This window comes from Amblyomma americanum, chromosome 1 (assembly GCF_052857255.1).
Source record: "Amblyomma americanum isolate KBUSLIRL-KWMA chromosome 1, ASM5285725v1, whole genome shotgun sequence".
NCBI lineage: Eukaryota > Metazoa > Arthropoda > Arachnida > Ixodida > Ixodidae > Amblyomma > Amblyomma americanum.
In genome coordinates, this window is record NC_135497.1 from 249,122,908 (window position 1) to 249,150,765 (window position 27,858).

At 43.7% G+C, this 27,858-nt stretch overlaps 2 protein-coding genes across 3 annotated transcripts; one reads left to right on the top strand and one right to left on the bottom strand.

The window, feature by feature from the left end:
* Positions 1 to 3,568: 3,568 nt before the first annotated feature.
* LOC144114899 (pumilio homolog 3-like) lies at positions 3,569 to 6,287 on the bottom strand. The gene is made up of 2 exons (XM_077648912.1): positions 4,707 to 6,287; positions 3,569 to 4,124 (listed from the first exon to the last, which is right to left on the bottom strand). Exons 1-2 carry the CDS (start codon positions 6,189 to 6,191, stop codon positions 3,606 to 3,608), a joined length of 2,004 nt encoding a protein of 667 aa, XP_077505038.1. The 5' UTR covers positions 6,192 to 6,287; the 3' UTR covers positions 3,569 to 3,605.
* A 198-nt stretch (positions 6,288 to 6,485) lies between these two features.
* Positions 6,486 to 26,638, top strand: LOC144114900 (torsin-1A-interacting protein 2-like). 2 transcript variants are annotated; one of them, XM_077648914.1, is made up of 3 exons: positions 6,486 to 6,613; positions 12,443 to 15,573; positions 24,988 to 26,638. In XM_077648914.1, exons 2-3 carry the CDS (start codon positions 15,403 to 15,405, stop codon positions 25,864 to 25,866), a joined length of 1,050 nt encoding a protein of 349 aa, XP_077505040.1. In that variant the 5' UTR covers positions 6,486 to 6,613; positions 12,443 to 15,402; the 3' UTR covers positions 25,867 to 26,638. The 2 variants fall into 2 exon arrangements, with proteins under 2 accessions (XP_077505040.1, XP_077505039.1); XM_077648913.1 differs by lacking the exon at positions 6,486 to 6,613 and adding an exon at positions 8,125 to 8,237 and having other exon boundaries at positions 15,393 to 15,573.
* The last annotated feature ends 1,220 nt before the right edge of the window (positions 26,639 to 27,858 follow it).

Consider the following 27,858-nt stretch of genomic DNA (forward strand, 5'->3'; position numbering starts at 1 on the left):
CAACAATCGCTGGCTGAAGCACATCCCAGATATCTTTTTCCTTCCTGTCATACCTCTTGCGCTGCCCTATTCGCACAGCCCCATCACCTGTGCTGGCCAGTGTTCCCCATTGGTTATCGTGCCACTTTGCAAACGCCACATCTGCTCCATTAGCAGTCCTCTTTCTCTTCGTAACTTCCCGTTCCTTTCTTCATCTCAGCATCACTGACCAAATTGCAGCTAGGAATTCGCTCTCAAAGGTTCCAGATGTGACGTTTGCCCCATCAGCTGCATCCGCTTCATGATCAGGATTGTGGTCCGAACTGCTGTCGCTATTGCCAAGACAGCCGCTTTCACCATGTCTCAGCTGCCTTCACACGGCACACTTGCTCTGTGAAAGTCTTCTCGTCCATCTGGAAGCCTAAAAAATGGCCTTTTAGCTAATATAACGCGATTTCTTCATTGTCTTTACTGTTAATTCAGGTAGCAAAAAATCTGCGTCTAAATGATAAACGCGACATAACGTTCCCAGCGTAATTTAGCCCTGAATGTTGCAACAGCACTTTTTTTTTACAGAACAGGGCTGTTATATAAAAGCGAATGAAGTGAAATACTCTTTTTTTGCTAATCACCAACTTCGTGCATTTCTGCGATGACAATGAAAGCGAACGAAAACGAGTGGGGCTCCTGCGGTTTCTTCTGTGGAAACAACAGCGTAAAGAACTTCGTATGAGGAGTTTGGCGACACTTTGCTGTTAAGTGGTTTCCGGACACAAATATTGTCCGAGACAGGTATTGCCATTTGTGCATTCTAGCTCGATGCAGGAGCTCACAAACAGTTTGTCGCAAATTTGCAACACTCAGCCACAAGAGGTTAAAGCTGGGATGAAAAGGCAACAATTGTGACATCTGTAAACCAGCTGCATGGCGCAACTTACTTTAAACAACAGTCGGTAAGAACAGGCCAAGGCCAACCCAATTTTGGGCCCCTCTGATCATGTATTACTCCACTGGGACAGGGGTAAACGAAATCTGCTTTTTAATGTTTGACTATATCAAACAAGCCACAGGCATCAAAATTCTTGAGCTTATAATTTTACCTTGCGATATGCTCCTCGTATAGGTGACAAGAAAAACTTTAATTTTCTGTTGCAGAGGAATTCTGTGAAATGGTCATGAATGTGAGCGGAACTTCACTGCAGATTTATGTTGTAGCCAACTGTAGCAAAGGACAGGACCAATATATTTCTACCATTATCCAAAAAATACAAATTGGGTTATTATAATTTTGTTCTTGTAGTTATGTTTATCAGAGCTGCAAGCTGTCAAATATCTGCCCACTATATGACTACCGTATATAGTCGCGTAATGAACCCACTTTTTTTTCCAGAAAAGTTGACATCTGTTTAGGGGGAGGGTTCATTACACGGGAAAAAGTTTCAACAGATTTTTTTGGAAGGGTCCAAAATTTCATATCATACCTCTGTACGTCCTTTACGTCAACAAAAGCACGCGGTAATATTCGTTCGTGTCGCTGGTGTTTAGTATCGTTCACTTTCACGCAATCCGACAATTTTATGGTTGTTGCGGCGGTGCTAACACCAGCCCTGAATGTCAGGAGCATGTTTTTTACGCGGGTTTAAAAAAACACAGGACGGTTACGAGTGTGTAATGCGGATGTTTAAGCCTTAGCTTAGAGCACGCAATGTCTTGTGGCACTCTGCCAAGTTAAACGAGTGCGCCGCACCCCCCACCCCTCTGGCAGCTGCTCTCCTCAAAAGATAAACTGATGTTATCGGCAGGCAGCATCTTTGCGCACTGCCAAGGGGCCAAGGTCAGCGCTGTGGACGGTGCGCTAAAAAAATAATAAATTCTGGACGACAAAAGTGGGAGGGGTCATCATGTGACAATGTACGGTACAACACTATCTGGAAATCAGCTTAGCTTCGTTTTAGTCATGTCATCTAATATAGCCAAATACCTCTTGCATGTTCATTTGGTTACATTAGTAGCTTTCTACAAAATAGTGTAGCAGTTTTAGCATATAATTTGCATAACCTTCCACTTTCCCCATCAGCACCTGTATCAACTGCCTAGGTGTGTCTGAATGCTATTTTGTTTAAAATTTTCCACCACTACACGAGAGAACCTGCTTGCGACCCAATTCAACCATGGCAATACAGCCACACCCAGTTATTAGGACCCCCATTATTATAGACGACTCGCATTATAGACAGTTTTTCTGGGGACCAAACTTTTAATAACGTCTCGTCTATATGAAAACTAATTGTCTGGACAATGGACAGGGTGAAAATGTACGAAGCCCATTGGGACCCACGTATTTTTGTGCCGTTAATATGGACAGCGATGAGAATAAATCCTAAGTGACTCAGCCAGATGTTCCAGTCCTTGTATTTCAGGTGCACAACACCAGTGAAAGACAGCAAGGGTCTTTTTGTGTATGTGTGGCTTGCATGATTTACAGCGGCAAAGTGCCGGTCCACAAGCCTTACCATTTGCCGCACTGCATGAATGGCTGCAAACAAAAAAACTCTTGCTACACTACGTTGAAAACCACATTCAAAAGCTGTCAGCCGAGTGAGTACAGAATTCTTTCGACGTCTACAGTCTCATACACCAAAAGGTACCATAACGCATCTCATGGATTACTAGGCGCTCTAAACGGGCTAAAGCCTGCACCGCGCAATTTTAAATATAATGAAGACCCGAACAATCCCCTTTAGCGTCCATTACTGCTAGATTTCCGCTTCACAGCTGATCACTATGCAGACACGCAGTACGCTACAAAATTTTTTTTTTCATGATTCGTTATTATGGACGACTCGCTTTATTGACACTTTCGCTCGGGAACCAAAGTGTCGATATTAATGATGCACGACAGTACATTACGCAAATATTTTTTGCAATGGTTAAAAAACATCTAAAAAAAAACAAATATATCATGGCTGCACACATCGTTTTCTTTTGCACAGCCACACCAGCAATCGGACGGCAGCAAATTCTATTTCAGGGTATGATGGGCAAGGGTAAAGTTTACCCGTGCCCATCATGATAAGCTTTAACCTCCACCCAGTCACCTCCTTTTAAACATTTGGCAGACATGAAAGTGAGTGAAGACAGTTCTTTCCAGCATGAATTTACACATGCCAAGAGGGGCAGACAAATTTGCAGAGGAGGTAAAAGGTGAGGGCATCAAGAGTTCAAGTGCAGTGCATGTCCACAGTTATCAACTGCTACTTTTCCTCCTCCTGTAGCAAGAAATGTGCAAACAATGTAGTTTGGGACCAAGTTTCACTGTATGCCACCCAACAAAACAAAAGCACTCAAAGCTTTACCATTTTTGGTGTCGACACAGTCACGAAGCGTCAGTTCCACTTCTTAATAGTGTTTCAGAATTCACTACCATTAGGCAACAGCAAACACAAGCTATGTTAAAGAAAACATCTTATTCAGTGCATAATAAACTGGTCTCTCCTAAAAACTGTCTTTTTGTTGATTCAGCTATGCATTTGCGAGGTAACCCAGAAATCAAAAATATGCTATGCCTCCATATCTGAGGCAACAAGAGTACAAGAGTAACACATTTATTGATATAAGTGCGCTGGTCACACCTCGTGAAGTTTTCTGCGCAGGATCTCTGCACCTTTTAGGTCACTCTTCTTTAGAATGCTGTGCTTTCCTTCTAGTGCAGCCTTAACACGTGCAACTGCTTTGGTAATGCCTGTTTCCAACAGCTGTACAAGGAAGAACGCCCCAAAGTTGCATCCAATCCAGGTTGACATGGTCTCCTGGGACACTTCTTCAGCAATCACACCACAGAATGAATCCTGTCCTTTGTCCCCAATGTCCTTATCGTGGGCAGCCAATTTCTTCAGGAAGAACCGAGCAGGGGCTTGGTCGAAAATATGAGTGCCTTGATCCTTTCCAACCATGTACGGTGATGCATCAAGAAGCTTGGCTATGCTTTTGTACGCAGGGGCCGCTTCAGTAGTGCTAAGGCTCGTCAGGATAACGTGAAGGGCTACAGGCGTAGGCCCACCACAAGTCATCAGCTCCTCTATCTTGTCACTGATTGCTGAGCCAAGAGCACCAGCAGCTGCTTTGTGAAGTTGCTGCTTGCGAACCTAAAACAATGAAAGCAGACATCGGTATACAAGAGCATGATGCCAAACACAATTTGCACCAACATCACAGTGGCCACAATGTTTGGGGCCAGAAAGTGCAATGGTAACTCGGATATTTTGTTAATACATTTATCACTCCCTTCCCTGGCATACACTGTGAAAGCTTCTCTCTACACTCAAAGATGGCGTCTGTGACATTACATCCAAACTACCTATACTGCAATGAGAGAGGCACAAAAATTACATCCGTCACTTGTTAAGCAGCATAATATTGAATTTCGGCACAAGTACATGAAAATCATGTGGCAGTGAATACCTGTGAAACTTCTCGAAATGAGAGACTTGGTAATCCAGTCTGCATGCAAACAGGTCTTTTAATTTACCTGCACTTCCTAAATTAGCCCACAAGGTGCCAAACATCCTTATTCATTTTACCAGTGCAGCACGCAACATATGCACAATTCCAAGTGGGTTTCACACAGACATTTACACTAAGATGCAACTGGCACTGAACTGCAATGCACTGGTTGTGCTAGTGAACTGAAGACGCCATAAAGGAGAAGGGCTAAGCTAAAGGCTCACCTCGGGGTCTTTTTTGCTTGTGGTGCTGCTATCACCTTCCTTGAGGATTTCCACAACTTGGGGGTGAAAGATGCGACCATCCCTCGGAGCAACCAGGTAAGCTAGCACCCTCTGCCCGTGTGGATCAATCAATACATCAAGAGGCTCTTTCAACAACTCTGCAATAATGGCTCCCTCAATTAACTTTGTGTCATCCACACAATCAAAGATGGACAGTAGCACCATGTGGCCATGCTCTTCTCGTGCAATTTTAGCAACATATGTCTTGAATGATTTGATTATTGTCTTTCGGTCCTTTGCAGAGCTATGCCAGATGCACTGCATAGCCACACGTGAGCCGTCTTTAGTGTGCATCATTTCTACCAGTGATGCTCCTAACGCATGAATCATTTCAGACCTTGAACTAGCGTCGGCGTTCTTGAAAAATTCCAGCATGACATGGTGTATGATACTGTGGCGAATGACTGGCTTGCCAATGATTTTCATTAGTGTTTCCTTTAAGTTCTCAATCATTCTGGCACGGTCTGCTGATTCAGCTAGTGCATCCGCAAATGTAATCACTTTATCCTTCTTGAAAAGAGCCAAGTCTCGGCTGTAGAACTCCTGCAATAACCACGACCGCTGCAATGCATTGGCATACTCGTTGTAGACAACCTCCAGGATGGCCGACGCATCTGCATGGTGCAGGAGAGTGACGACGTGTGTACTGAACGCCTTGATGACGTGCTGTTTCTGCTCACTTGTGCCATTCCGAAGGATCTGCCTCACCATGAACTTGGCGTATTTTGATTTGGTCATCGGTACAATGATATCTTTAACTTCATCAAAGATCATGTTACGATGAACAGCAGTCCCCAAATGCTCCATGCATTCGATAACACGAGAAGTGTCATGAGCAAAGATCAGCTGCTTTATATTGCCCCTGACTACGTTAGTCAACTGGGCTAGCAATTCTTCACGCCTTACCGGTGTGCACGTCCTGCACCGCAGTTCTTCCCAGATACGCTTTGCAGCTTTGGATATCTCGTAAATCTTGCTCTCGTTTTTTTTTCGCTCTTGTTTCCGCTGCTTCTTCTTCATTTCAACCAACTTGATTTTCTTTGGCTCCGCTGTGTCTTCATTATCCACTTCCAAACCACGCTTTCTTGACGCAGCTACGCCAAACGGTCGTTCCGCTGAGAGCTCGGCTGTCGCTGCCTGTGTTCCAATTACTGAGCTCATTATATCGTTCGCAGCTTGCGGTTTTTTGGGCTTGGGCTTGCCTAGTTTTCCGTATTTTCCAAGTTTGCCGGCCGCGGGTGGAAAGGTCTTCCGGACGTTTCCTTTTGCGTACTTGCCTTTCATTTTGTCACCTGCCTGATAGGTCTTCGGCGATTGCTCAGATTTCGCCTCGGCATCCTTGTGCTTTTGCTTCGGAATCTTTGTTCTGTTGGGGGATTTCGACGACAGCTCATTCACTTTCATCTCGCCTTTTTTCGTTTTCATAGCACGTAGTAAGCGTCTGACTTCAGGCTAACAGTAAGCACACTAAACACCGAACACGTGAAGCAACGTGCGCTGCTTCGTTTTCTTAACTTCGATGATGCTGGTGACGATTGCGACGATCGGCGAAAATTATGTCATAAACAAGATGAGCAATGTTACTAGCCAAAAGTTGATTTTGCGAACGTGTGAAAGTAAACTACATTTTATTATTGTAAGAGATATTGTTGTTTATTTCACTCTAGCTAATTGTGATGCCAGTGAAAATCCAACCCCGTGATCCAACCCAATTCAAGTGCAGCCATTGGCGAAGAAGAGAGGGCACTGAGGCGTTCGAGCAGTTCGAGGCTGTGTCGCTTTATCACTTCATCTCCGCAGCTATTATCGGACCAATGTAACTGCCTGAACAGTGCTTCTGCATTGATGTAGGTATTGTGTTTCCTGCTTTGCTCTAATACGCATGTTTCAGCGGATTGTAGTACGAAATCCAGTAGGCAGTTAGGCCGCGCCTGCAAAAATAGTTTCGCGCTTTAGGAGGCACAGAAACAGTTTGAGCTTGCTAATAAATACGTGCTTGCTCACTCGGGTGGTACCAAAGTTTTCCGCGTTATGTAAAGCATCTTTGTTTGCTCTCCCTTACGAAATCTGGCAGTTAGTCTTTACTCAAAAAGAATTGAGCACCTTGAAAATTTCGATACGTTATCGCCGTAAATTAACCGTTGCAGAACTGAACAAAATGTGCGTGTGAGCGGATACGGGTCAGAGGTCGCTATTCCTTTACTGCATTCGATTCCCCCAAATCTTCAAGCATCTACCCAGAAAGTTTCGGAAAACGATAAATTTGACTGAAGATGGATGAGCCCTGCGCGCGTGTGGAAGGTCTGCAGGATGACTGAGAACTGATCAAGTTTGTTTTGGTTCGTAGTGAAAAGGCAGCGCGTAGTGAGAACAGGCTGGGCGAAGAAAATGACTGCGAAAAGTTAGCCAACTCCTGGTCGTTAGCGAATGTTAAGTAGGTTAGCTGTCTTTTAGCTGAACGTTAGTTTAGTGAATTATAGTGCAAAGTGAGGGTGCTAAGACCGGAGCACGACCTACAACAACAGTAGGTCGTGAACCAGAGTTTAGGCAGAAAGTGATGGTGTTTGCACGTGGCCATATGTTGTCCCAGCAGGAGAAGGATGGCGCTACCGCTAGACTCAACATTTCTGTTGTGTTTTTGAAGCAACTTGTATAATGCAAGGAACTCACCAGTACACCGGTCGCACCAGGGTAATTTGGTCACATATTCAGTTGTACTGCATCTAAACATGACTGCGTAGGAATTGATTACTGGCAAGGAGAGCAGAGAGAGGCAGTGGGCCTCCATTTAATTACAAGAAAACCGTCCCGTTAGACCGCCGACTTTGAAGAGTCATAAATACCTCATACATTTTTTGTAACTTGCAGTCTAGTATTTTCGTCAGGAACGTTAATGAACAGAATGTTTTGGAGGCGGTTTTTTTTTTCTTCATCTTCTGGGCATTGTGAAATACATGGAGCCTTCATTTGCAATAATAGTATAACGTATAACATATTCTGAAAAATGCACAGAAATATCTGGTTACCAGCTCAGTCATGTCTTCTATCTTGTTAGGAACACCGCACTTCCCTCTGCAAGAATTTCCCTTCTGCCTTAAATGCATATTGTATTATGGCTGTAGCCAAGGAGTGGCTCTTCAAGAATGACAACAAAAACAGTATGTTAACCTCTGCATGTTCTGGTCTCTGCGTGGCCTTGAGATAAACAAATGTGCGCCGTAGTTACCTATGCAGCCCCAGGCTACCTTAACTGGCTATTTTTTTTAAGGCGGCTCAGTTTGCCACACGCGTTGTGTACTAGAAATGTGCGGACATAAATGGGCCCCTGTAGTGTGTGTACGAGCTCAAAGTCGCAATATAAGCACCTGAAATCATGAATATTGCATTCAGATTCCACTTATATCAGCCGGACATCAAAGCGAGGGCCCTCAAACCGCACTTCATTGGGCTACGGGTGCAACAGAAACAAAGGTGCAATCTGCAATCTCATAGAGTTCGTTTATTGAAGAGTGATAGAGTGAAAGTAGCACCAGTGTTCCCATTCTAATAGAGGGCCAATCATCCTGCATATTTAGACATTTTCACAGCGTGGCTGGTCTTTGGAAAAGCGATGCTGAATGTAGTGTGTGCATCACTGCTTTGTTGTCGTAGTGCACAGGGAGCATTCAGTGCTGCCTACCCTTCAACAACAGAAATCTGCGTTTTTTTCGAGACCAAAAATTTCCCACAAGAAAACTACTGGGCTTAGTATGCCTTGCTTTTCCAGATGCACATGTTTTCGCAACGATTGCATCACTGCTGCATCCTCCATGTTGAACTGCCACTGTGCCACCTGTAGAAGCTGTTAAGTGCAAATAGTTTGGAGAGACTGAAGCGTGTCAACATGCTCCCATGTAACCACAGAAATATGAAAGAATGGCTTCCACCACTTGCATCTTATTGCGCATTGTGAGATTTGTGGATGCTATCAAGTTTTACAGGTAGTACGGTTGTCTGCACGTTTGTCGAAATCATTGGAGCTGTGTGCTGCAGAACAAAGAAAGTTAAATCTTGGCTTATGTGCTCTATAATTGCTACAGTGCAACTGCCAGGGCAAATTTGAGTCTATGCACCTTCGCTCCAGCACAAGCATTGTCTCAAGAACGGAGTACGCTTAAAAATTTCACTTCCTTCGTGTGACAGGACGGCGTTTGCAAGTATGCGAATGACCGTACTGATGTGCTTTTAGAGCACAGTTCTTAGTACTCGATCCTGGCTTGTGTGCCGTCTTTGTCAGCATAACCGGAAAATATTGTAACGGGACGGCTGTTCCGCCCAAAGAAAACCACGCCAGGACGGAGAGAGCCAAAAGAACACCGCCGGCGGCCACTAATCTTTAGCTTCGACTGCGTGCGCGCGCTTGCTCCTTCGCGCGCCCGCGCCTCATCTTCCTCTGTGCGGGGCACTTCGTTGGCGCACGCCGCGCCCGGTCGTTTATTCCCGTAACATCTTTCCACCGAACGCGGGGTGGGGGGTGTGGATGGAAGAAAGAAAGTCTAGCGCGATGCAGTGTGACAGTCCAGGTTGTTCGTGTCCAGGGAGGCCAGCCGGAAAGTATGGCAATCTCAAGTGATGCCATCCCACGGCAATGGCCGCAGACTCCAGTGCAGCGAGGCGGGGTGAAAAATGTCGGAAGGCTGCAGCACTGAAGCCGTCGACCTAGTTGGAGAGGACCTGGCATGCTTTTCGAAGCCGTTCTTGGCGCCGTCAGCGCCGGCACCATCTGGGCAGAACGCCATTCCAGCAGTGCTTGTGGCATCGACCTCCTGCTTCGCTTTGTAGTCGACCACCAAGCCGTACAGGTGTTTTTTGAGCGTGGTTGTGTCCTCGGTGAAGTTGATGAGGGTCTCACCGCTCGCGAGAGACGTATTGTCTGGCACCTGCAGGTCTTTGGCTAGGGGCAAGCGGCGTTCTGAAATATCAGAAAAGCCGTCGCCGAGGACTCTTGTGACGAAGCATGTGGGCTCGCAGACTCTACGTTGGTACCCCTTGAGATGGCGTCCGATGGAGTAGTCGACGGTGACCCACAGCTAGGAGGAGCTCCCTGTTGTTCTTGCACATCTTGCGGCGCTCCCTTGATGGGGCTGCATTCCTTCATTCCTTGAGAAAGGCATCCAGCTCTTCCAGACTAGCCACAGGGCATTCTGGATTCAGGTTCTTGTCAGGAGCATAGCTTGATTTGCGGTATGCGTCATCCCGTGGTGAAGGTGTTGAAGTGCCGTTAGATACCAAACTGTTCAGATAGATGGCGGAGCTGCTTGTAGATGGTTCTTCCGCGTACGACAACGGTGAGGGCTCCCGCACGCCTTCTGACAGCGGTTCCAGTAAGCCGTTCACCGCCAGCTTAGCCAGCTTTTCGGCTTCGACGGCACTGCTGGCCTCTGGCTCTTCGATCTGTTCCTGATGCTTCGTGTTCACTTCTGGAGGTGCATCTCCTGGCTTGGCCTCTTCCAGTTTTACCGTGGCAGACGAGGTCGCTTCCATGTCTACAGTCTGGACTGACACACTTCGGAACTTGTGATCGCGCCATTCTTCTTAGGACGGAGACGACATATCGGCATTTGATTCAGGTTTCCCTTGAGTGGCGCAACGCGGGCTTGGAGAAAGGAAGTGGTCAAACCTTTCGTTGACTTCAAAGTTTGTGAGCTGGGTGAAGGCATCTGCAGTCGCCGAAGAACGTCCCACACCAGCTAGGTCCACTCCGGTGAGCGAGGCGGCAAACATCACATGGTGCGGGACAACTGACCCCATGCCGACCTTCAAGCAGGTTGCATCGACATCGGGCGTTTCCGGGACAACTGGGCACGGCAGGGGAACAGTCGCATGCATCCAACTCGCTCCCACCTCCCGGCCGACGCACCATCCTCTTCCGCTCACGTCCACGCTCGTCGCCACCTGCAGCCAACTCAGTCCTTGCCCCTTGCTCACCCAATGTCCTAGCCGGTTGGTCCGGCGCTGCCTCACCGCCACAGATGCCATCTTCTCGCTCCATCTTCTCCAGCCGCTCGAACAGCCGGTCCACTCGCCAATGGAGGCGCTCAAAGTCGGCCTCCAGCTCCGGGGAAAGGGGCAGGTCGTCGGAATGCCCGACATCAGTGGCGCCATCCGCCGCGCCGTGTGCCGCGTCAACTGGAGGTCGCTCGACGTCCTCGGCCGCTGCCGCAGCCTGTTTCTGAGCGCGGGTGGCCGCCATCCCACCGCTGCCACCAAAATGTAACGGGACGGCGGTTCCACCAAAAGGAAACCACGCCAGGATGGAGAGAGCCAAGGGAACACCGCCGGCGGCCACTAATCTTTATCTTCGACTGCGTGCGCTCACTCCTTCGCGCGCTCCCCACGCCTCATCTTCCTCGGCGCAGGGCACTTCGTCGGCGCACGCCGCGCCCGGGCGTTTATTCCCGTAACAATATATAGCAAAGTGAAGAGCATGGCTAAGGATGAAAGTAGGATGATAATGATGTGAGGGCGAAAATAAAAGGGCAGAGAAGGGGTAGCAGTCGATGAGAGAAAAGTGGAAGTGTAAGGTGGGATGTGGAAGAGGAGGGTACGGTGAGAGTAGGCAAGAGGGGTCATGCTCAGTTTTGCGCCGGCTCTTGCATAATGACTTCCTAAATGCATTTACAGATGGAAGTCATGCTTAGAATGTGCACCAAAATGTGCAAAAGCGACTGCAGTGGATGCGGTAGCATGCAGATACCCCCACAGCCCCTCTGTTTCTGGCGTTACACATCTGAGGGTTTGCGAAAAACGACACACTGCCTTGCCCAAGTGAAGTTATTCCTTGTGTAAAGGTTGCGGGCCCCTTAATTTTAGCACAGGTGCTTGGCTGATTATGTTCAAATAAGCGTAAGATCTGCTAGTCGCAACTTGAGTCAGCCATGAATCGGCAGTCAAACCATCAACCAGCACATACATGGGCGTCTATGGGGCTATTTGTGGAGTCTGCACCATTCACCATGTTAAAGGGCATGCGCTGTGCGGAATGTGTGGGCCACACACCTCAAAGCCTGCTCCACGCGAAGTGCGTCCTTTGTGGCCTCAGTGTCTCGAATCAATGAGACAAGCACATTGCAACGTGGTCTCACAGGAAGCAGCAAATACAGGAGAGTATGCCACAACTGGGCAAGGTTTGCACCACACCACTCTACACCACTAAGGAGCATTAGTTCAGTAAGCGGCAATGCTTCGCATTGTACTCTTAAGGGTAGTTTAAAGGAGCACTGCGATTCTTTTCTCAGTTCCGATTAATGTCAATAAGTAGGTTTATCATGCATTCCAGAGAGCAGTGCAAAAAGAATTATTGAAATGGAGCATTCAAACAAAAGTTATTCCACTTTGAAAATTCAAAATAAAAAAATCTGATGCAAACGCATTTCACTCACCCATTTCACTCACCCAGTACTGAGATTGGGCACTACCAATCAGAACTGCGCGTAGCGCACACGCAGCTGAAACTTGCTTGCAATTGTTGCTTTATCGTGGCAGCCCACAGTTTGCCCCCGTGTACGGGTTTTTTTGCTGCCTTCTTGGTGTGGTTTAAACAGCATTCGCCCCCATCAATGTTTGAAGCGGAATGGAAAGGGTCCCCCTAGCATTATTCTTATTAGTTTTTCTTCGCTTTCTCTGCTTCTTTCCAGTTTTTGTGACATTTGAAAAGCTTTGGGTACTCGGAGATATAATATTTTGGGCCCTTTTCGCAAGTATCAAGGAATAATATTGAAACTGAACGACCAACTCAATCAGGAAGACAGTGCCCAATCTGGATGCCACCTCATTTCCGCTGCCGAAAATGGCTGCTACGTCGCGACACCACTGGCTCGAAACGAGCATTTCTGGAGAGGATTAAAATATGACTACTTTGGCAATCTCTTCGGGTGTTCAGGCGTCACAGTGTCGCTTACTCTGCATACAAAGAATAAAGACCTCATGCTTTATCTATGTCGCAGGGCCTCTTTATCTCTTTCAGGCACCATTTTGTGTTACCATCGAAAAAAAATATTTTTGCGCCAAATATTGAGACCTCAAGAAAGATCATTTCTTAGTTTTCCATCGTAGAATATCAGGGGTTTATAGGGATCGGCAGATTTTCGTACGAAGTGTCATATTCGATGCGAATATCAACATCGAAATGCCATGAATTTTATGTAAATATTCGAAGAATCGCTGAATAAATTTGTTTCAAAGATGTGCATCAATTATGAAAAAAAAATGATTATTACTGGTGACAAAAATCTGGCTGCGGACGGCGTTCTACCTCGCTCATTGTTTAGCAAAATGTTATTTACTGCGTTCACTATATGGCGTAAAAAAAACATCTTAATCGTAACAAGGAGGGAGCTAAATTCACCTGAATGAATGAAGTCTCTGCAAGGGGTAGATTTTCGTTCGAATCTTGATTATTGCTCGCATTAAGTAGGCAGCTTTTTTTTTTTTATTGGAGAGGAAACATGCCGAAATTTCATATGATTATGAATATTGACGGCAACAAAGGTTGTTTGGTCAGCAGCTGTAAGGACAGTAGAGTTAACGGCAATATGTATGAGAATGTTTGTGTTGAGTTGTGAATAAAATTTACATCATGCATAGACGCCTAATGCATACAATAAAATTGGCAGTATTTATTTTATTTAGTTACTGAATTCTTTCAACCATTAAATGCGGATGTTTTATCTGGACTCGCCTCTTACATACATATTAGAAAATACCTGGTATTTTCAGAATTGTAGTTTTCCTAGCAGGGTGCACTTACTTTCGCTGCATGTGCACCCTTTGCAAAAGTGCATAGAGCGCTAATGTGCTATGACCCTGAAAATTATATTCGTCAGAAAAGCGGTCTAAGTTTTCACCTTTTCCCTTGGGTCTCCTGTTAATGGTCATGGCTGTTGTAACCTGCTTCTTGTAATAAGTGACTTTTTGTTTGGCTTTGGTGCATTTGATCTCTTAGCACATCGAGTGACGTGAACAATATGGTACGCTACAAGATTAGGCTCCCGTTTAGTGGAGAAACTGCCGTAGATGTTGGTGTTGGCATGTCGAGAAAATCCCGATTGGTCAAGAGGGTCGTAATGTCACATGTTAAGCTGTGGATTGAAAATTAAAAACTTGAGTTATATTCTGATTGTGAGGCCATAGCATGACGAAAATGTCATTATGACATGTAAGGATGTAAAGGAAATTAATTACACTGGAAAGAAAGTTGGGTAATTAATTGGGAATCGAACCTATGACCTTGGGGTCGCGAGTGGGACATGCTTCCCTAGACCACTGAGGCACGTTCGTTTGACATGGTTAAAGGGAGACCTTGTGTGTATTGTCTATCACATGGTCTAATATGCCTTCTGATGTATGCTAATGAGTGTGTGTAATTATAAAGGGGCTGATTAAGAAAGCGGAAAATAACCATTAATACTCTGGCATCATGCCCTTAAGGCAGAGCTTAAGTGTGCCCCTAATTTTTTTAGTGCACCACTAACATATGTTCTGCGGTAACATAAAAAAACACAAGCTAACCTGAGACACACCTCCTGAGTAGGCCAGTGATAGGGGAGTGCTGCACCTCTCTTTTTTTTCTTTTTTTCGTACACCGAGGACAAATTCAAGTTGGCGTGTATCAGTAAAGTACTGCGTACTAATCGCAAAAATCACTGAAAATGGAGCTTTTATAAGCTAGAAAAGATTGAAATAAAAACACAAGCATCTGCATCACCGGCCGATTTCGCAAGTAAACTGCTTGTGTCGACACCGATTTCTGGGCACAGACCCCAGATGCTACGCTACACCACCATTCACTTCAAAACGGCGGTAACGCGTCCTTTTCAAAAGGATGTCACGAGTTTGAATTGACTGACGGGATAATTTTTTATATTCAATTTTCTCTCCGATAAATGTGTTTTGCTGTCGCGCAAACATCAACATTGCGAGAAAAAGCCAGAGGATCAATATTTACTGAGAACAGTATATAGACGTAGTTGTTCTCAGTGTCCCTTTAACACTCTTTTGCTGTCTTCATTCCCGCAATGTGTAAAAATATGCATATTTTGCCACAAGTGCATCCGCTACGGTGGCTCAGTGTTTAGGGCGCTCAGCTAGTGAGCCAGAGTTTCTGGGTTCGAACCCGGCTGTGGCGGCCATGTTTCAATGGAGGTGAAACGCAAAGGTGCCAGTGTGCTATGCGATGTCAGTGCACGTTAAAGATCCCCAGGTGGTCGAAATTATTCCGGAGCCCTCCACTATGGCACCGCTTTCTCTGTTTATTCTTTCACTCCCAGTTTCCTCTCTTTTCTTACCAGGCAGTTTGGGTGTCTACAGAGATGTGAGGCAATTACTGCGCCATTTCTTTTCTTCAAAAACCAAAAACCTTGCCAGGAGTGCCGTCTGCACTTACATTGCTGTAATCATCAACACTTGATATATTCCTTTACATATGGATTTTGCTGTACAGCTTATTTGGTGGTTATGTTTAGTTTTTCTTCTTGTTTTGTAGACAACACAATTGAGGCTTGTTTCTTGGAAAAACTAATTGTTGCATAAAAAATCTGTGGTCAGCTGGCTTGTATTTCCATGTGTTTGCTTTACCTTGTGTTTCAGCCTGGAAGCAATGAGTGAGGACGATGACCTGGTGAGGTCAGGCATTCATGACAGAGACAAGATTCCCACTGGTGGCTTTAATACAGAGAAAGTGAGTGATGAATCTGGAGACGAACTGGACAGAGCTCAGCATATATCATCTGACACAGCCAGCATAGAGCCACCTGGCCAGGAATTACCTGTAAGTTTCTTCTACCTAGCGAGCTATAGGCACCTGAATCCCACAAACATCGGCTAACCAGTAGGGCAGCACCTTATGGCAGCAGAGGGGTGGAGTGACAAAGGTTGAGCACATTTGTTGGTAGCATGGGTGAGTGCAAAGGTCTCCTTCGAGGCTGTCCTCATTACTGCACAACCTCACCCCTTTAATGCTATATATCAGCCCTGCCTGTCTATATGGGGTGTGCACAAAAATGTGTTACCCATGAATAAACACTACTGCACTCAAAGCATATGCAGCTATGTTTTATCTTATTTTTTACAAATAAAATATGGTGGCTTACTGTTATGGAACAAAGTTCTCTGTGTCGCATGGTATTGTTTAATGCCGTGTTTACGTGTAATGCTTGCCTGCTGTGTCTTAAACAGCTCGACGTATACTGTAACCTGTGGTGATAAGACTCCATAAAACCAGAATTTCACTGCACGAGGAGTGGTGACACCATGTGTCACCAGCAGTGCAGAACACCTGTCGCAAAGGCATGCATCTCGTTAAATCCATCGGTTTTAACACGATAGCATTAAAGATTTCGTACTGTAGAAAATCCGACGGCGGCATTGGAGTTGTGAGCGAAAAATCCCCGGAGAAGCAATCTAGGTGGTCCACCTATATCATGTGACCTTGTGGTGTCATCACAACCTGTCCACCAGATTGTGAGCAAACTGACCACCATGGCAGGTGACAGTTAAATTAAAGATTGGTAGCGAGAAGTTGCTCAGGAAGAGCAACCTGGGTCGCACAAGTCCTACCAGTGGCAGTATCTGCCATTGCAATGCAGTGGCACATCACTTAACCGCTGCACCAATACACCAGGAGTGGTATGGGACTGCCTGGGATCTACGAATGTATAGTTTAGAATGAACAGTTTTGCATATATAGACATTAACCCATTAATTCTATATTGTCATACTCTTAAGGTGGAGCTTAAAGGTGCACTAAAGAGGAATCTGAACTCGTCTTTTTACCGCGGGAACTCTATCTACACATTCCGGGCATTCTTAGAAACTTCGAACTATTGTCCTGTGCGGCCGATTGCCCTAATCAAATCAAATTAAACACCGTTTTTTGAACTCAACGTGGTAGGTAGGAGGAGTCAACCAACACATCAGCCAGTACCGTGGCGGCTTGCCTCTCTGCCATCGGCAGAGTGATACGTAAATCAAAGAGTCCATGTGTATTTTTATTTCCGTGGTCCTAATTTGTGGCTATATTGTCTGTGACAGAAACTGTTTATTCACAGAAACCTAAAAAAACAAAATAAAATCTGAAGCAAAGCCACCACTGGACTGGCTGAAAGGCTCTCCACGCATTGGTTGACTCCGCCTACCTCCCGTGTTCATTTCAAAAAAAGGCGGGAGCTGGGGCGTTTAATCTGATTTAATTAGGGCAATCGGCTGCACAGGATAATAATTTGAAGTTTCTAAGAATGCCCGGAACGTGTGGATAGAGTTACCATGGTAAAAAGACGAGTTCAAATTCCTCTTTAGTGCACCTTTAGTGTCCCCTCCAATTTTTTATTGTGTTTGTAGCAGGATGCTGTCACTGCTTTTTGCGCTACGAAATATTATGGCACAATTTTAATAGCCACATATTGCACGTAAACATTGTATTGAACAAAACTAGCTGCTTAGTGCCACCTCTTCGACCAGTGCAAGGAGGGTTGTGGCTGTGTGTCTGCTTTGAAAGTAGTGCAACACAGGGTACCTCATCGCTAAAGGTAGGCACGGAGCATGAAGGCTGATCTTTGTGGCATCTGCACCTACTGCAGAAGGTGTGACATTTGGTAGTACACTATGGCAACTGCATGCTGCAAATGCATGTGCCAGCAGCATATAAGTAGCATATAAGCATATAAGCTGGTAGTGATGAACAGCTACAAGGAAAAAGTCATGTCATAATGAAGGACACGGCTTTACAAATATGCTGGTACTTTCACGTCCTCTTTGTGTATGTGCATATCTTTACTCTTCTTGCCACTTTGTTTTGCTGCGAAGAATTGCGAACTGTGAAGTTTAACATCCCTAATCGACACACAGCCCATGAGGGACACCGTATTGGAGGGCTGCAGATTTATTTGGACCACCTGAGCTTCTTTAGCTCATTAGTGCATGCTGACATCGCATAGCACATGGGTGCCTTTTGCATTTCACCGAAATGTGGCCATGACGTGCTGTTTTCCTGGTTAGTCAGCACTCGTATCATGCAGTGGGATTGAATATACCCTGTGTTTCAGTGGGAATGCCCAAAAAGATCATTCTTAATGTATACAGTGGGAAAAAGTCATATCGCTGTTGGCTTTGTGCTTTGTGTCCTGTACAGGCTTTGTGTAAAGACTACAGCAGAAATGCATAAAATCAGGAGGAAATATGGCATAATCCTAGGCTTGGGCACAAAGCAAAATTGAGGCTGTGGTTGACAGAAATGCATCAAGTGATATTTTTTTAGCAAATTGTAGCCTTTATCTACTGGCCTTTACTTTTACTGCTGTCTACAGCAGTTATTACTTTTCAGCTTATGTTTGAGTTTCCAAGCACAAACAAGATCGCTCAGCAGTTCAAAAGCACAAAATTAGAATACAAAAACTTCAGGTATTCGCCTTATAGCAGCATTACTTCGAAGGAGGGGGTCCTGCCTACTCAGGAGGAACATTTTATTGGGGAAAGAAAGCTTGTGAAATAAAATGAAAGCGCATCAAATTGTTGAACTTGTTTTTCTCTTAGCATTTTTTGGCCCAAAGAGCACATTTAGGACAGCAATCATTTTCATGTTGTATATCCAGTACTTAGTTTGATGGTGTTTTCCGGACCAATATTTTTTTGAGGAACAAGGCTATGCACCTAATGCTTTCAGTAAGTCTGTACAGTAAAATATATAGAATTTTTAAATAGCAGTGATGGCAAAACAATTATGTATTTCAAGTGGTGTGACATAAAACTGTACTCTTACAGTTATCCTATATGACAGCCTTTCCTGTGGCTGGCCTATGTTGAAAAATTAAAATTTATAATTTTCCTTAACTGACACCCCTAGTGATGGGCATACTTTTTTACCATAAAATATAGTATTAAAATTTTGATTGTTCTAATGGCATAAGGGTATAAAGCATCCATGAAAGTTCCATTGAAAACAACAGCAAAGCAGTTAAAAGTTAAAAAGTTGATTCATCAATCAGCGTCCCCCTAAAGGAAAGCTCCAAAATGTAATTTTTTGTCTCTATTCTTATCAGGCCTGAGATAATTAGATAGAGGAATTTCTGGCATTGCTTGTATGACCTGAGCAGCTATTCATGAGAAATATTTCAGATATGGTTTCAGGAATTTAGAACAGTTTAAATTCACTGGGGTTAATGGCCCCAAATCACTCAATTTAGGAGAATTTCAAAAATTTGAAAGTATTTATGAATGTCATTGAAGGAATGCTCAAAATCACTTAAGTTTTTGTGAGCACCGAATTTTAATAATTTTAACAAAAATGAATGATTTCTGAAAAATTGGTACTGTGTACAGTGCACACTGTCGCAAATAAAACTTGGATATCCAAGTAGCATATTTATTTATCTATATATACATTTGTTTGTCCATACTTGTGGAGTTGTATAGAGGGATAAATACGTTCTCCTCACCTAACCACGGCTGACAGTCCAAAAACGCTGACCCTACCCCGTGGTCGCGAGCGCTACCGAGCGTACGCTGACCACAGCGAGCCTAGATCTGAGGGAAACAAAGGAGCAACACTCTGGCTCACACAGAGGGGCTCATCGTGGGGAAGCAAACTGAAGGGGACGGAGCGGGGTGAGTCCCCACATACTCTAACCCTCATTCTAGGGTCCTAATCACAGTCTTTCCAATCAACTTCTGATCATTATTTACTAGCCAGCATGATTGTAGTTCACTAAAAGACACATTTGGATATTATTATATCATGGCAGTGCAGTTTCTGTTATAATAATGCAAAATTCAGATTCATTAGTTATCTGAACTGCTTTATTCCCACTTGTCGAGTGGTACAGTGATAAGTACATTGGCCATCACTGCTTTGGAGTTCGCAGATTGTTTCAAAGTTTCGGAAAAATTAGGTTATTTGAGATAGTGAAAAAAATCTATTTACAGTCATCTGTGCAAGGAATGTCAAACTTGTTCGAGAAAGCAGGCTGCATGCATGTAATCTGCACATGCAAAAAGGTGTGGGGGAGGATTGCTTACGTCACAGGAGAGGATGCTGCACCTAAAGAAGATTAAAGCACCTGTTTGTTGATCTTGAGAACCGCCTTGGATTGAGAGGGTGCATCATGAGCAAAGTCGTTTCATGTGCAAAAAGAGCAGGGAAATTCTAGGTGCAATATTTAACTTTAGCAGTTTCCCCCGGCTCTCAATCACTCTGTTCTCCCTTGATTTGTACCTGTGAGAGTGATGCCTTGTGTAAGGCTGCAGCATGCTCGTCACCCTGCTGTCACCACTACCTTGAGGAGTGTTGGCATAAACCATACAGAACAAAAGAGGGCATTGTGCTTTGTACAAAAGTGCACTGTGTCTTGTAAGACCATGTTCAAAAGGTGGTTTAAGGTACCTTTTCAGGTTTCCTGTAGTGGTTTCGAAGGTGGCTAGAAAATTCGTGTGTTACATAGAGTAAAGGCTATTGAGTATTCGTACCGCATACAAGTTCTCAAAAGGGAGCCAATAATTTTAAAATAATTTGTTTTAATTTCTATTCTCGTCCCTCGCAGCGACGTCTGGTGTCGGTTTCTTGTGCAAAATCTTTCCTCATGACATGATGAGGCTTTCGTGATATCAGTTGCAACGGGCTCTCATTGGCTCGCCAAAAACTGCAGCAACGTTTGTTGATGACAGAAGCAGGCTGCACAGCTGGCTGGAAATGGCGATGCACGGCGCCCTTCCACTTTTCCTCTGTTGCCATGGCATGGCAGGGCAATGAGTGAAAAAAACAAAACAAAACAAGCTGGGTGATACATTCGTGAGTGGAGCCTGATTCCAGCCTGTAATCTTTATTTTCTTTCTTCTGGCTCACACCAGTGTATGAGTTGAGAGAGAAAAGACGGAGGGTCATTTAATCACCGACATCTCTAGAACTACATAAGCTAGATGAAAATGTTTGCAGGAGGATTATGGGTGATTCAGTAACTCAGGCACTTTTTTTTGCCCATGATGCAAACTGTTGCAAGGATCCTTTTAAAAAAAGTGTAAGATAGCTTCGTGTACTATGATAAGTCTACTATTCCGAGTGGCTTAAACCTGCTGATCGCAGTGTGATGATAATACTGCCCTTGGCGCTCGTTTTGGCATGGTCTTAACTCTGTTGGAAGAGCGATGTTATGGCGATTGAGCTGTTCTTGAAAGACGCTTGAGGCCTTGAAAAAGTTACAATACTGCTGGAAAAGTTACTTGGGTTTCTCATTTCCAGTGTTGGTGTAAACATGACCTAGTTTTTTCTTTTGTGCAAATTAATTGGGTGTACCAGATGCTTCAAGTTATTCAATATGGATTTTATTTTGGAAGCTGTGAAAGATACTTCCGTGTCGTCTGTGCAGGTGGATTGTGCAGCAGTACTGGCCTTCAGTTAACTGAAATTAACTAATCATCATTCTCATTTTTGGTCTTAGTGTGAAACATTGTATTGCAATATTGACGATCACCAAAATAGAAGGCTAGCCCAGTTTTTAAAGTATTGGAATCGGCATTGTGGCCTGAAGTACCAAACATGAAAAACACTGTTTAGAAAACTCGTTAGGTTGCTTTCCCACTTTGCACATTTATCAGTGACGTCACTCGAATATTTAATGCAGGAAATACGTATGCAGTTCCTGTGTCTTATGACTAAGAGTTGAACTTATCGGTTTTAACTGAAAAAAAAAAATGATAAAGTACGCTGAATTCAGTTGTCAAAATTCAGCATTAACTGACAAATGTTAGTATTCTTGGTACACAAGCATAGCTAGATGGCTGTAATCTATATTACACTCAGTCAGAGTTGAAAATTAACTAAGTAGGGAACTTAGGGGCATGATATGATGATGGTATTGTTGGGTAGGCAGTGCAATTATGCAATTCAAGGTATTGCACTGCTAGCTTACACGTCTCTGCAGACCAGGAAGCACCAACTCCTTGCTGCTTTCTATCCAAGCAGTGTTTGTTCACTAGCATCACCTGCAGAGCAGTTAGTCGATAGAGTAAGTTAATCAGCTGCATGTAGTACACTGACACGAAACTGCGCATGGACCTTACACAAAAGTAAGTTCTGGCTACCGCGGACAATGGAGCGGCAATTCCATTGCTGCAATCATTATGTAGACCATGTAATGGCCCGCCCTTACTCACAACCCAGTGTGACAACCCAATGATAACATGTCAACATAGTTCTCAGCAGTAAAGTTACGCTTCCGTTTTTGTCTACTGGCTATCATTTATCTTGAATCACTGTTTTAATGACAATAACAATTTCTTCTACAAGCACAGTTTCAAGTATACTATTATTTGCGTGTTAATTACTGATAAATAAATTATTCAGGATGACAAAAACACTGAGATAGACTAAGTGACTTTTTACCACAGAGAACTGCCATATTAGACCACTGAAAAAGTCACTATTTCATTTGTCAAAAAATAATATTTGGCGGAAAAAACGGAAACTTACATTCAGAAAAAAAAAAAGTCAGACTCCAACCCCTACTTTGACGTAGAAGAGGTTGATACTGTTTCTATCAAAACACCACAGGCAGCAGGGTCATTTGATGAATGTGCATTGTGGGAAAGCCTACTTCAGGAGCATTCAAAGACATCTTTTTTGCATTTCTTATTCTGAATCACATTACCGATTTAGAAATTAAAAAAAAATCGGTTCTCTTTCTGTGTTGATGCCTTTTAACTTCCCAAAATAATCTTGTGCCCTAAAACCAAGAGTTTAAAAAGTTTATTCGTTAATTTTTTTTATTGATTGTTTTTTACTTGCACTCTATCATGTAAATTATGTCCACCTTGCTGTTTAATCTACCTGCACAGACTGCACCAGTATATCATTTATAGTGTTTAAAAACAAAATATCTGTATTGAATAGTTTGTAACACCCGGTACATTAAATGCATGAAAACCTTGTGATCCAGCAGAAAATGACAAATCTTCTTCACTTACTGCAGGCATCTGCTGGATTTTTTTAATGATTGTTAGTGTAAGCGTGTCACAAACATAAACAAGCCCAGAGAGTTTTTCGTGTTTCGCATATTTTAATGAAAACTTTTACTCTAGGTTTTCCTCCCCAACCTGACCATTTTCACCTCGTACTGATCGTTCTCACCTCGTACTGATAATTTCCACCAGCCATGCAGTAGTTCATTCCTGCACAAATCGATTTCAAAATTTGCTGTTTCTGTGGCCTCTGTTCAGGTGATTTGTGCAGGCAACACACTATTGGCACTGTCACAAACATTAATCGCACGTTTTTGCCCACTCGCCATGGGAGGAACAAATTTTGAGGCTTCTATTTGGTCATCTTAGGCATTTTATAAACCAAGTAAATGTTTCCAGTCGCTATTTCAGCCACGGAATGCACGCATGAGTGTTTTTCCTGTAATGTCTGTGACGTCTTCACTGTGCCAACCAGAGCATTGTCTCTGACCACGCTCCTCACTCGCCTCAGGCAAACTGAGACGGGACTCAAAATTCTAAATACTCTAGGTATGCAGTCAGGACACTCCCCCGCTTCTGCCCTAGTAACAATGCCGATCGAAACGCAAAAGCTCATTCGGCTAAAACCACTCCCAAAAAACATGCTCGCGGGGCAACACGATTACAGGAGAGGGGCCAGGTCGAAAGCGTTGAGCAAACAATATGACGGGGATGAAAACATCGTTCGCATAGATGCAGCTGAATGTTAACTAGGTTGAAAAACGGCTTTTGCCATCTGCACGGTGAGCGCAGCCACAGTAATAACAGACAGCGCAGCAACAGCCCAAGAGGCCACCATTGCCCTAAGGATCACGTGAGCAGGAGCTAAGTCTATTCTTAGCAGCTCTGAAACGGCCCTACACAACTACGTGAAACGTATCTCTGTTGTGGCCTACGCAAACACCCAAAAAGCACTAAAGAAGTAAACTTAATATGGGTTCTGGCTCACTCGGGTAACCTGGGGAACGAAGCCGCTTGAGGATTTGTCAACTGAACAGATGAGTAGACTTCTGAAGCGGACACCGTTAGAAGCGAGACTTTAGACTTTTATCAGGCGGTTACACAAAACCTAAGAGCGTGTCTGCCTCCTCCGCATAACTCGCTAGGTGGAGACCAAGCTATGACTTGGAGAAGACTACAAACTAAGTCGCAACCTAACCAGTAGACATGCGAATATCTTTCTAGAACTAATTAATCCATACTTTCATCTATTCGGAAACCCCACCTCATTACATCACATGATTTGGGACTGCCTGGAGGATCCACCTCCAGTAGAACTAGTGACATATTCCACTCTGAAAGAATGGCAAGCTGTTCTCACCAGATCGGACCCCACTATCCATATCCGGGTTACAACGAGGGCGCGAGAGGTCATCACCAGAAGAAAACTGGAGCAGCTAGAATAACCCAATAACCCCACCTCCCAAAGCTGACAATAAAGTTTTCACTCACTCACTCACTCTACTTGGTGGTTCAAAAAAATTGTTTCTTGTGCCGGCGACGGGAGGTTTCAAGGAATGTGATGCAATAATAAACTGAATATGTTGGAGGAACTCCCAAAATTGCCCTTTAAAGAGCAGTGCACTAATGACTCTGAAACACGCAGATTGTATGTAGGGTTTTATGAAAGAGAGAAGTACAGTGACATTTTTATATTTGTGGCCTGCTATTTGTTCGGTTAGTCTTTTTGAAGTGCTGCTTGCTCAATTGTTTAAACTGACATTATTTAATGGCTGATTTTGTTGTGACATAGCAGTTATGCTGTTTGTATGCTGTGCACACAGCAGGTCCATTGAGCAAATATCTGGCATGGTGGCTCAGTTGTTTAAACTGGCATTATTTCATGGCTGATTTTGTTGTGACATAGCAGTTAGGCTGTTTGTATGCTGCTTATAGCAGGTGCATTGAGAAAATATCTGGTATGGTGGTGCAGCAATTGATTTGTGAACTATTTGTTATTTGTTAAATGCTTTTAGTAAGGAAACATACAGAAATTTTTGACCACTTATTATGGATATCAAAGAAACAGACCATATAAAGATATAGATTGTGTAATTATGTATGGGGAACATTGTGAAAGTTACAGGTTCGGATTAATTCTCCTTTTTTATCTGTTTGATTGGAATTCAGTTGGGTCCCATTAAAGAGGCATTCATTTTCCTGGTAATTTTTCACTCATTTATTATTCATTCCCTTTTAGGCATGTAGACCAAGTGGTACTAAACCAGCTTACCCTGGCCAAAGAAGGGAAGACATCAAGAAGAGACCTTACGAGAGGAAATCTATACCCAGGAGTCCCTCACCAGCACAGCTCAAGAAAGAAGCACCACCACAACGCCAGCAAACATATTATATATTTTCTGCTGCCGCTTTTGTCTGTGGACTGATACTACTTGTGCAGTATCTGTTTAACGAAACATCAGCACCAGTACCATTGGCAGATGGGCGGCTTCTCACATTGCGAGAACACCTTCGTAGTCTGAAGGACACTTATACAGCACAGCCAGAGTATAGCTGGCAGATCATACGCAGCTCGGTTGTGGACATGCTCAATGACACTGGTCTTTATGCGGGCCCCGCTGTGATCACGTTTCTTGCATCTGTCAAAAATGAACGTTTTGCCACATGTCTTTCCAAAAAAGTAGCAACAGCCTTGTCGTATACATTTGATGATGGTGGAGATTATGGTACTATAGATGCTGATGAGTTATTAGTGTCTGAAGATGTAGCACGGCATATTATTGACAATCGGTGCAAAGAAGTGGTAGAGAAGAGGCAGCGACATGTGATGGTAGCGTCGCACCTTGAACAGTGGAACCCTGATGCAGCAATGATGTTGCATCCTTTATGTGACCAGGAAAATGCTCGGTACAAAAATGTGACATACATTCTGACCGTGTTTACAAAGCACGAAGATGTATCTGGCAAAAGAGAACGAACAGAGTATGATCGCCTTGCTGAGACTGCACTTAACAATGCCTGGGAGTCAATGGACTCCAACCAAAGGTTTGCTATCATTAGTAGGGTCACAGGCAACGTTGTACTGGTACATGAAGACCCTGAATCTTGTTTTGCGTGATAGGGAGTATTTGAATGAGTATTTTAATAATTCAACTGCTGTGGTGGTTTTATTCCTTGGAGCTTCAATTGGTGTGCCAAGGGTTGAAGAGGTACATTTGTTTAATTAGTGATTAGTGAACATGCTTAGAGAAATAGTGTAATAGTTCACTGCACATCTTTAGAGCTGTGGCCACTTGAAAGAATGCTTGCTCGTCAGCGTGCATGTCTTTCTCTTCGTACCTGTCTAAATATTTCATAGCAATGTTCTCATTTACACAAATTATTGGCGTACTTTTCCTTTTAGTGATTGCCCTACACATCATTTGGGGCATAATTTGACATTGGTTCTCATAAAAGCTGACGTGCTTTTTTTTTTTGATGTCACGGATAACCTTTTTTGTTTGGTTCTGTTTTGCATTCAGTATTCTGCAGACCAAGTTTCTTTTAATCAACACAAGGTTACTGGCAATGTTAGGTATATGTATTCACACGAAAGCCATTGTATTTATGTCATTACAAGAAATTGTAATGGCTTGACAGTAATCGGAGGGTTGAAATTATTTGGGATGTTTTGTTGCAAGAAATGTGTGAGAATGCTGTTTGGGCTTGGCAGTTCATTGTTGTGCGGGGTGCTCAAACAGCTCGTTTAATTTTTGTGCATTGTCTGTTCCTGTGTGCGGCTGTTACTGTTGACCTGGCCGATGAGTTGCCAGCATGAATGTGCCATTTACTTGTGCAACATATTGTGCCCAATGGATTATTGCTCAGTAAAAAACTATGTTGTTTTGAAATTTGGCTTCTCTTTTTTTGTAATATATGGATAATTGAGGGTACATAAAGACCCACAGATGCGCGGAATGAAAACGACTTTGTCACAATGTCCCTTGTAGCTTTCGTCATATTTGAACTCAAGGAATGAATTGTGGATTTGCACAGACTTCATCTCAACGGGAGCATGGGAGCACACAACCTCACTAAATGGACTTTAAGCTACGTGAGGCACGCTGAAATTCTGCCTCCTATACAAAATGCCTGCTGTGTCACCTGCATTTTTTCTCTCTTCCTCATCACCACAATCGCAGCTGGCTGCGTTGAACTGGCCAGCCCCCACAAAGTGCTGGTGTATAACTTGGTTTTGTTTCTTAAGCTTAAGGCTCATAGTGCAAGGCGCTTGCTTACATTTTCAGTCCCCTGTCTTAAACTATGTTCTTTAACCTTTTGATAGGTTAAACCATAAAATATTTTTCAAATGCATTTGAGCGATACAAGTGCACAAACAAGTGTAGGAAAGAGCGAAATAAGTTGTTGTGCATGTGATGGCAGTAACATACCTTATCTGACCTGGAATCGTTCACCAAATGAGCAACAGTACCAAATGATCCACACTTAAGGCTAAAGAGAAGCTTGCAAAGTTTTGAGGGGGATATAGTGCAAAGATTTATGCCAGAAAGCAAAAGAATGAGAGTCTGAAACGGGATTCTGTTTATATGAGCATGAGCTCATACAAGCGGATTTCTGAACCTTGGAAGTACAATAAAAAAAAAAGTGAAGATGCACTTGTAAAATTTGCTGGATGCAACATCTGCGGCAATTCATTCCCACCAAATTACCTATGCAAGTCCACATATATTCTGTGGCTTTGAGGCTGCTGAGCTAAGATCGAGGGATCAAAATGTAGCCCCAATGACTGCAGTTTCATGAGCTGAAGTGCAGCAAGTGTCCATGTGCTTTTAAGAACTTCAGGTTGTCTAAATTAATCCAATAGCCTCCTATCTTCCCCGGCCATCTATCAGTGTACTTAGCACGTGATGTCTGTTTCTTTTATTGGGCATTTATATTTTATTAGACATAAATATTAGGCATTTATATTTTATTAGACATTTATATGAAGATGTCTGTTTCTAATTGCTGTCTGAGTGAGCTCTGCAGTGTGGGTGGTGGTGCAAGAGTGGATCAAGAGAGAGTGAAATTTTGTGCAGCATGGCATACTTTTGTAAATATGAAATAATTC